The sequence below is a fragment of the Phalaenopsis equestris genome, unplaced genomic scaffold (assembly GCF_001263595.1).
Source record: "Phalaenopsis equestris unplaced genomic scaffold, ASM126359v1 Scaffold001039, whole genome shotgun sequence".
NCBI lineage: Eukaryota > Viridiplantae > Streptophyta > Magnoliopsida > Asparagales > Orchidaceae > Phalaenopsis > Phalaenopsis equestris.
In genome coordinates, this window is record NW_018165478.1 from 168,110 (window position 1) to 179,573 (window position 11,464).

General features: G+C 31.2%; 1 protein-coding gene across 1 annotated transcript in view; it reads right to left on the reverse strand.

Moving 5' to 3' along the window:
* The window catches only part of LOC110032858 (meiosis arrest female protein 1 homolog), a 23,494-nt gene extending 12,930 nt beyond the window's left edge, over positions 1-10,564 (reverse strand). Inside the window, exon 1 of the mRNA XM_020736628.1 lies at positions 10,153-10,564. Coding sequence (XP_020592287.1) covers positions 10,153-10,447 — 295 coding nt within the window. The 5' untranslated portion in view covers positions 10,448-10,564. The remainder of the gene's footprint in view (positions 1-10,152) is intronic.
* Positions 10,565-11,464: the final 900 nt, after the last annotated feature.

Sequence of the window (11,464 nt, forward strand, 5' to 3'; positions counted from 1 at the left end):
GATTCATGTAGCCGACCCCACGTAGTGGGATTAAGGCTTTGTTGTTGTTGTTGTTGTTGTATTACACAAGAAGAAAAATCAATCGAAAAAGCACTTCAAGCACCTATCAATTTTTGGAACACGCCTTAGTTCAAGAGAAAATAAATTGTATTATATTATCCACTACAACTACAAAATATATTAATGGACGTAGCTATTTGCACAAATACTATACCATAGACAAAAATTATAAGACCATAAAATTCAAATACCATATTTTAGTTAGATGTGACAATATGAGTACCATGAATTTAATGACACACTTGAACAAAACACATAAATATTAGAAATAATTTTATTCAAAATCATGTATCTAGAGATGTAACTGCGCAATTTGTTACCATCAATCGTCAACTAGAATATATCTTTACAATAAATCTTGTTGAAAAATATTTTTGATTGCTCGGATGAAGACTAATAATGCTTGATCTATCATTATAAATACACTTGATAAGCTTATCAGATGCTCTACATGTTCGCTTTAGATAATATTCATTTTGGAAATATTGGTTGGGGTTTATATAATGCATTAAAAAATTATAGATTTTAGAAATTTAGGCATTTTATTGGATAAAAAATAAAAAAAAAATTAAAGAATTTGAAATATATCGCTTAGTTCATTTTCTATGAATTCCAAAATTATCTAATTTAGGCCATTTCCAAATACATGCATCACATTTCCGACCAACAATTACAAGACTCTCTCCACTACTTACACACCATTGCTATCGGTACATGTCACCGTTGTAACCATACTTTTGGAATTCATGTAGTTTTTTTCCACGCACAAATGCACGCACATAGCATACAAAAAAACTTGAATCTAAGATTTCTTGATTGAAAGACAAAGCTCTAAAAAACTAGGCCAATGTGGCTTGCATAAAGTAGTATACAATCAGGCAATTCAAAAAATGTACGTGTACAATCATGTAACTGCAAAAACTTTCATACCAACAGTCACATAATTCAACTCTTGATCACATGATCAATTTCATTTTAACCCCCATAAGTCTTAAACTAAATGTGAACAAATTTCATGTTCAATCATTATCCTCGCCCATTTTCTAGCACAAAATATTCATCACCACTCACAACATGGCGAAACTTTGCACCCTTCTATACCTGCAAACATCTATGTAAATGCAACTTACAAAAATTTTACCAGCAATCCATTGGAGCAGTAGCCGCCATTGGAGAAAGTCCCTTACTCCAATGACGATGATAGTTAGTGTTTTATTTTATTTTTGAAATTTTACTATAAAATTCAAAGTACATTTATCATAATAAAAGATGGAGTCTCCATAATTAGTCAATGCAAAGAGAGAGAGAGACACACACACACACATGCAGAGAAAAAACAAATTAAGGGCTAACCTAATATATCTAGAAAATCCATCTTGAAAACCGTAGCTACATGATTAGCTCACTAGTACCTACACTTTACATTACTTTTTCCTCTTCTTTTCTATAGTAAGTTTCTTTTCTAATTAACATTGTAAGTTTTTCTTATTATTCTTGCTATAATTCAAAGGAGGATTACTTTACTTGAAAAAGTAAGTGAGGGTTACTTGAACTTAACCAAAGATATTATTTTTTCAAAAATTCCAATGTTCATTTATCATAATAAAAGATGGATGATATTACTAGAGCAGAAACCTAAGTTAAACACTAAATTTCAAGATAACAATTACATCAATGAATTAGTCTAATAATTCATTAAATGTTGCACAAGTAAATAGCTAAAATCAATAATGAAAATAAAGAGCATAGGAAGATTATTACTCCGAATTAGCAATTTTATTTTACACTTGATACATAAGAATAACATACACCAAAAATCAATGAGTTAGGAAACAAAGAAATAAAAAAAAAATTAATGCAAAATCTTATTTCTATCAAGTAATATGATATTTTACAATTCAAAAATGAAGCAAATTATGTTTATAAAATTTTATATGACTATTAATAGCATTTACTAGATAGTTTTTACAAAATTATTAGACAGCCTGATAAATCAAAATATAAAATTAACTTAATTTAAGCACTTCTATTAAAGTTTACAATTCTCCATAAACCATAATGAATCATTGCAAACCTTATCCCATCCCTATTATGATATAAAGAAAAAAGCTAATGAATTATAATTATTATTGGGTCTCGACAAACATTTATGGATCTTTGCAAACCTTTAACCTAGGCTCTAACAAATTTATTCATGAAAATTTATAATTTGACGGATTCAAGACATTTTAATCTTTTTTTTAACAAAAATAGTTTATTTTGAATATAAAATTTCCTTATCCCATCCCTATTATGATATAAGGAAAAAGGACAATGAATTATAATTATTAATAGGTCTCGACAAACATTTATGTATCTTTGCAAACCTTTAACCTAAACTCTAACAAATCTATTCATGAAAATTTATAATTTGACGGATTCAAGACATTATAATCTTTTTTTAACAAAAATAGTTTACTTTGAATATAAAATTTTGCAAAATTAAATAAAATCTAAAAAATATTAACATATAAGCAGTCCTAATCTAAAATGTAAGCTATGCATATATATGGTTTAGAGTTTAAAACGCATACCTCCAGGAACATGGTGCAATGGGTTACTGCTTCGCTCTCTCTCTCTCTCTCTCTCGCTCGAGTGTTTCCTCTCGGCGTCTTCGCGCTCTTCGTCTCCCCCATTCCGGCTCTGAGAAGAGGCTTGTCTCTTGCCCACGTGTTTCTGCGCTCGATCTCGCCGCTCGCATATTCTGCCTTACGCTGCTCGCGATCGCGATTGTTCTCTGTGCTCGTCCCGTCTCACCGCGTCGTCCTTTTTTTAGCTTCGGCTATTTCGGCGTTATTTTTTTCCTCGTCTGCTTTCTTCTCTAAACGTCACACCTATTCTTGAGTATGGCTTCGGACAAATCGTATGCAGTTGCCTTTGCCGGTGTCAACGCTTCAGGCACACCAAAATCATCATCTTTCCCTCCTTCGTTTGAGTGAGCGGAGAACATGAAGAAATCTGGTAGGAAGAATGGGAAGTCTGCTATCTTTTTTACAGAAACTAAAGGTATTCAACTTGCTTCCTTATGTCGTCTGAATTTGATTGGTAAATTTCTATATAGTCATCCCAAAATGAAGCTCATTCACAAAGAATTAAACTTATGCACCTTGTTGGAGAATGAAAAAATTGGATTATTAGATGGGAGACACATTCTTATTCAAATTAACAAAGAAGAAGATTACATGCGCTTATTTGCTAGAAAGATAATATGGATTGATAACAGAATAATGAAAATTTTGAAATGGTCTTGGATTTTGACCCACAGACGAAACCACCAATCATTCTGGTTTGGATTCGTCTCCCTGGTCTGAAATTTCATTAATTTTCTCAAAAAGTATTGTACTATTATCTCAACTTATATGAAGCCACTCAAGAACAACATTCCTACTTTTAATCTGTCCCGTCCTTCTGAATTCAGAGTAATTGTTGAAAGAGACATCACTTCACCCGCTTCTGAAGAAAACTGGTTGGGCACACAACACCATGAATATTAACAAAAGACAGAGATTGAACCTTTTCCGTCGTATTGTTCGAACTGTCATATGTTCGGACACTCCAGTTCTCAATGTCACCATCTACACCCCCAACTCAGACCAAAAAAACAAACTGCTCAGCTAGAGACTGTGATTACCTTGATCAGGCAGACAATATGACAACCATTTAATCCCCAGTTGTAGCTTTCTTGTCTTTGGAACCTCCTATAGTGGGGGAGAGGGAGTTTCTTCAGACTCCGTCTGCCCTAGAACCTATCACTGATAATACATGTGAAAATACTTCTACTGTTCCACAACCGTCTTATCAGGTCCAAAAAGATGTTAATATTACTCAGGCTCATGGGGATCAAGACGTGCAATGACCTAGTCCTATCTAACCTAATGATCAGATAAGTCAATCATCGGATTAGGAATGACAGATCTACAAATCTAGGAGGAAGAAGAAGAATGAAGATCTACTTGAGCTCAGGAATCTGATGAATGATATTTTGGTTACTACGGGCAATGGTACACACCTTACCAATTTGTTAGCCAGCTCACTTCCAAGAACTAGAGGCAGGAGGACTAAAGTGGGACGTCCCTAGCATTTTTGTGCCCTTTTTGTGGCTTTTTGGTTTTTAACATTTTTGTATCTTTGCTTTATCTGGGTTTTGTGTGTGTTGTATTGTATGAGTTGGGCTTTCTTTTAGGTCATCTCATACAACATTTCTGTATATATATATGTGCACTTTCAGAGCTAACGTAAGAGATCTAGAGGTTCCACCTCGATACCCTAGCTAACAAAATCTCTTATCTACTTATAAAATAAATACAACCACCTCACAAAAAGAAGCAGCTTACTAGCAACGTACAATTTCTCATTATATGCACTCCACTCTATAAATGTCAAAAATATTTGCATATTAGATTGTTTGTATTTTTGTTTTGTATTCATACTACTCTTGTATTTGTTAATTAAGTGGTGTCAAGACAGAGGTGCTATCTTTGTCCACAACTAAGGTGAATGGTACATTCCCTTAAGAGGAAAATACCAATGAAGGCTTCTCCACTTGCATAGAGGCAAAGTCTTTACATTTTTTTTTGCATGAATCCTAAGTGACTTATTCACCTAAATCATAGAAAATTTAATTCAACCGTATTGTATTATGTGTAAGTAATCAATTTAATCTTAGTTTCATATATGTTAATCCAACTAGTTTATGCTTCAAATAATTTATCTAATTCCAAAGGTATCATGTTTTGTTTTCATGCGAGAATAACTAGAAAGTAAATTTAGAAATTTTCCCAATCACTTAGACAATTTTGTGATTTTAGTATGATATTTTTATTATAGTTATTGAAAATTATCTCTATGCTATTCAGCTAAAGTGAACCCTTGATTTTACTTTATCATAATTTAGATTAATTGATTTCAAACAAACTTTATGAACAATTGTTACCACATTTGCATACGTGTTTTATTCAATTCAAGACTCATGTATGCAAGCGTTCTAGTTTTTAATTGCATGGTTGGTTCTCTTCATAATTAAGATTGAATATTTATAATTTTAGAAAATATTTATAATTTTAGAAATTAGATTAATTTTGGGGCAAAATGATACACATGATATTATCAAGCCTATGCACCTTAGTTTGACCACATAAGTCTTCTATACTTAACTTGTGATAAACCAAAATCAAGCTACTTGGAGCATACTATGTGATTTTTAGCTAAGTAAACTTCATTTGAATTTCATCTGATATATTAGCTTTTGACCTTCGAGCATTTGCTCAAAAAATGATTTTAATTTCTTGACTAACCTATGTATGCTATCTGATATCTATTTCTTTTTCTTTTAGACTTCATTAATCTTCTAAATTGGCTAGACTCAAATATTCTTTATATAGTTAAATGTTTATAATTTATGAGCCTCATTTATGATCCTCTTTTCAAAACCAAAGAATTTATATATGCATATCATTAAAATTGGCATCATGATTTTCTACAATTGATAAAAAGTTAAATTTTTTGTACTCGAGATAGGTTATTGTTCCCTAACTTGCATCTATTTCGAAAAACAATATATTTATTTTATAAATATTATAGTTATCCAGATAATAACATTTGCAGTTACCAATGAATTAACTATAATATTTTTTAAGAAGTAAAAAAAGGTTAAAACTGTTATATTGATATATACCAAAAGTGATGTTGGATACATGCATGTATTTAGAGGTAAGAATTAAATTAACTTTACAATCTAACGTGTTGGAGGTTATATTTTCATGTTTCTCATTTTTATCCCTTGCACACCAACATAAATTTATCATCATCAAATAAAGGAAGATTGCTGAGTAACCTACATAACTCAAGTGTGGCTCATTAGAAATTCGATAAAAAATTACTTCGTGCGGTGTCATCCAATGGTTTACTAAATAATAAATTATTAATATTGATTAGTAATAACTAAACAAGTGTTGATCATGCTCACTAGTCTAGCTTGGTGTAACTCAAGTTAAAAAGACTTCAAGTGTAAATGATGATTCCAAGATTGCCTTAGCATTGTAAATGATGATTCCAAGTTAATTCTCCTGAATCATAGGAAATTTTTTGATAATCTAATGGCCTTAATGAACCAGGAATTAGGTGATCTTGGGCTTGCTGAATTCTTCTCATCAAGATGCCCGATTTGACTATAGATACGTCAAATTTGGAGTTCATTTGATCCTTCAATTAACAACTCAAAGCCTCCAAAAGTGATTTAATGGCTTGATTTGGGCTTAATTAGAATCAGATTTGACCAATTTTGGTATGAATGGGTTCACCTTGTTGAGATGGTCAGTTTAACTATAAATTTGTTGAAAATGAAGCTTTGAATAATTTTAACTGAATTGGAACTTCTTATTTCTAAAACAGCACATCGAGATTCATGCTAAATGATAAATTTAGTGATGATGTATCAACAGTATTAATTACTAAGTAATTAGTTTACTGAAATTATAATTGTTGATTGACTATCTATTTAAATAATTGATTAATCATGAAGCATTTACCGAATGATTGATGATTATTTAAATTAGAATGTTATGTTAATTATAAGATCTTATTGTACGAAAGATTAAATTAATTTAAAAATTAAAATCAAAGTTGTCTTTTCTTACAATTAATTAGTTTAGTGAAATTATAATTGCTGATTAATTATCTTTTTAAATAATTTGTTCCTTATTAAGCATTTACTGATTAAATGATGATTATATAAATTATCATGTTAGGCAAATTACAAGATCTTATTGATACTTAGTATAAAATTAATTTTGAAATTTTAATCAAAATCCCCCAATCTTCTTTAAAATGAAACCCTCAACACCAGCAAAAAGGAAATTACAACTAAAGCTAACAAGTGAGGCAACGATAAATGTGGCGTCCAAAACACTCATTTTTCTCAAACGTACACCATTAATGACAAGGTGAAACTAGTGGCATTAGAGTTCGATGAAGAAGCGTCGGTGGGGGTAGTGAAGAATTCCTGAAACTTAAAGGATTAAGTTTATTCTAGCCAATGTAAGGATTTAGAAAATCCAGGATTTAAGGAAAAACAAAGGAGAAATTGGATTTAAAACTACCGGATTAGCCGTTTGGCAAAATTGAAGTTAAATCTAACTTAAATTTTGCCTAGAAACCATTACCAAATAAACTCTAGAAACCATTACCAAATAAACTCTAAATGTAAAGCTAGAGTTACCTTGCTATATTAGAAATATAAAATTGAAGCTATTACCGTTTAGAAGGATGGCAACAGTTCCTCAATTGGCTCAAGGAACAAAGGAGGAAGGGTATTGTTGTGCTTGGTGTAATTTTCATGTGAAGTGTTTGAAAGAGATTCTTAAAGTGCCATTTCCAACCAAATTCAATCCCAATCTTAGTGTGATTTTCAATATCTAAAAATATTAAGCTAACAAACAAGATTTTTACCTTATTTAAAGGAAAAAACAAACTCATGCCCAAGATAGCCCAAATTGATGCAAACTTAATCCCCTCCTTCCTTCAAAAGTTTGCCCCCCTATATGATATTTTGTGGTGCACCAATATAACAATGGTGTTGTCATGATGTGAGGTCAATATTCGGCTCATAAGAAGAACAATTATCATATTCTATAAACCTCTTTTATTATTAAACAATAATAGATTATGCTTCTTCTTTGATTATGTACGCATAAAAATAGTCTTTCAAATTTTGTTAAAATAATTTATTAACCCAAAAAACGGAATATTTCTCTTCCCTTTCAAAATTTCACTAGGTATCTCATATAGTTTGATGCTTTATCTTTATGCTTCATTTTCTAAGCCAATACAGCTTCTCCATTTTAGATCAAACTATATTATAATTCAATATTTTGTTCATAATTTTCTTAAAAAAAATTTCCTTAAAATTGAATATTATAATCTAATCAAATAACAATTGCATATTACATTGATGAATTCATGTTTAAATAAAGTCCTATTATCTATATATGACATAAATATGATTAAATTCTTTAGAACTTGAATCTTTATTCTTAGTTCTTCTATATACCCCCATTTCATATTACTTTGAAATTTCCTAAACCATCAAAAGTTGTAGCTTTTACTTTACTTGGGACCAATTTGTAATACTTTATTTTTCTTATATTATTACAAGGCTCTGTATTGTTTGTTTATGTTTCGTCATTCTTTTAACGGATATCCCGTTGGCTTAATTTTTTGTGTTCAAAACTTCAATAAGAAGTGTCTTTACATATTACCAATTTCAAAGCGAAAGTTCTTCAAGACTTTTTTGAATTTTTTAATGCACTTATCGTATATCAAAGTTGGCTAAAGTATAAAATTCTATTTTTTTCCTCTTTCAACAAGCTATCTTGATAGATAACTACTTCTCATGGATTATATTCATTATGTTGTGCAATTATTTATTTTGTACTACTTTTTTCTACTCTTATAAGATAAATGTTCAAGAACTACTCCAAGCTATGCAAGCATACTGTATATGGAATCATCTGACAAGCTTTGTAAAAAGTCTTTTTTAGCTACATAAGAAAATTTATTTCTGATTTGTTGCTTCTTTTTTTAAAATAACTAGTTTTACTCACATTTCTTAAAATACGTGTTCAATATTGCAAGATCTTATACACCAAAAAACTATAGTGCAATTTCTCCCATCAATTTGCATCTCTTTTTTTTATAAATTTTGTGGAACCATTCATAGATCAACTTGCTAGAATATATTTATCAATTTAAATCAACATTAATAATAACCCTCTTCCTTCATTACACAGTTTCTCCATCCATGTAAATTTAAAAATTAATTCTCAAACTAAATATTAATCTAATTTGAGGAGCATCAAAATTAGCCAAATCATATCCTCACAAATTTTTAACTAAATAGATACCACCTCAATATTAACCATCCTTAAGTAAACAATTCATCTTTTAAAACTATCAATTATCATCCTAATCCAAATGATACTAATAATATTTTCATCATTTGATAGCTTATAATAACTTTCCAAATTATCTTTGATTTTTCCCCCCATTTTCATTTAGCTTTAAACAAGAGATATTTGTTCTTTTTTAATAGTGCGCTCACAAGTTTCTTAGCCTCGCTATTCAAGGTGAACAAATCTAATCTTAATCTTAAAACAAGACAACCCTTCCCAACGTTTTGTCGCAATTATGAAAAGACATAATACTTCATTTACATGTGAAATATGAGAAAACATTTACCTAATTACCAACATATTCATGCTATTTTTTGGGCGGAATTGCATACCTATCACAGAATTTTTATGTATTTACATATCTAACACCTAAATCTTTATATTTACTGATGTGCCGCCTTAGTACCTCTATCAAATCAAAGCATATGCATGAAAAGAAATGTTTTATTTTAGATAAATTAATATTAGCGATAATTTTTATGTGATCTAGAGATTTGGAAGCTATGTACGTAAATACATAGATTTAGTTGTTAGATGTGTAACAACATACGAATTTAAATGATATGTCTGATTATCTCACCAATTTTTTCACATAGTTTATGAATGACGTCTCAGCAAACTATTATCTATTTCACACCACAATCAGGTTAGGCCTCATTTTTTCACGTACAGGGACACTTTTGAAACTATAAAAGATCAAATATGCATTCCTTCAAAAATTCAGAACAACTTCATAATTAGTAGCCAACAGGCCATGAAAGCCTGGATACTTTCCAACCAGGATTGAGACAGCAATAGATTATATGGCAGTAAGACTTCAAGTAAGAAAATCATTTTGTTGTATCACCATCTATGACCACTATCGATTATATGGTAGTAAAAACTAAATTAAGAACATTATTTTCTAGTATCACCATCTAAAACACAAAAAACAACAGTAGGCCCAAAATCAGGGTACGAGCAGAGAAGTGGAGTTAGCGCATCAAAAAGAAAAAAAATTCAAGACGAAAGACGAAACTCAAGAGAGAAGGCAATACGATTAACCAATGTACCTTCAATAAGAAAAATCGCAACATGACTATGGTTTAGAGTTTAAAACGCATACCTCCAGGAACATGGTTAAGCGATATCCCGGTACTGGAGAGCGCCTGAACGCTAATATTGATCAATTTGGTGTCCCCATAGGCTGAAATGGAGACCGGCCCCCGGTAATCCATAGCAACCAGAGCGGAGCTTATGTTCTTAGCGATGACATGCGCATCGAAGGCTTTCGGCACTTGGCAGTTCTCGATGTCCCACCATACGGAGGTTTTCGCTGTCGAGTAGACCCCGTCCGCCGTCCCACCGCCAACCCCAGCCACCTTTGAGCCACCTCCGCCGCCCATAACTGTGTTTGCCATGTCTAATTGATGGTCGCTGGCTCCACCGAACCAGGACGTCACGGTTCTTCCACCGTTCCCGCTCCGAGCGACGCCTTCCCAAGAAAACCTCGGTACATGCGGCCTCCAATAATTAAGTCGCCGGGTGTGCTAAATGCATAAGGAGTAAGTTATTCAGTTATATATTTTATTTCAATAATTTAAAATAATTTAAAAATAATTTTCAAGATTCAACTTCAATAATTTGGGAGGATGTTATTTCAGAGTTATTTTTGAGCTATTTCTAGGGCTGTCAAAAAAGCTCGTTGTTCACGAACAGTTCGTGTTCGGTTCGTCAATGAGTTCGTGTTCGATTCGTTCGATAAGTAAACGAGACAAACGTGAACAAATTTTTTTCGTTCGGTTAGTTAAACGAACCAAACACGAACAGTGATGCGTTCGTTCGTGTTCGAATCGTTATTGTTTGAAATATAAAATAATATAAAATAATTATATATAAAAAATTTATTATATTTTAAAACATTAAATTTTATAAATTATAATATATAATAAAATAATAATAATAATATATTAATATACTATAGTAGTAATATACTAATATAGATATTGTATATTTATATAATATAAGTTATATAATTAATATATAATATTATTTTTATATATTAATATTAGGGATGTCAAACTGGCTCGTCGTTCGCGAACAGGTCGTGTTCGGTTCGTGTTCGGCTCGTCGTTAAGAAACGAACATGAACTTATTTCAAACAAACTAAATTTTAAACGAACCGAACACGAACACAAACTTTGTTCGTTCGTGTTCGGTTTGTTTACACCCCTAGCTATTTCTGAGTTATTGAAATAAAATATATAAATTTGTCTTCAATAACTCAAAAAACTCAAACTAACCCTATGATGTTATTTCGGAGAGGTTATTTCTAGGTTAATAAAGTGAAACTTTGAATGTTATTTTGGGTTTATTTCAAGGTTATTTCGGGGTTATTGCGAAGTCCGCAGTTTCGCTTTAATATTTTATAGGTCGGC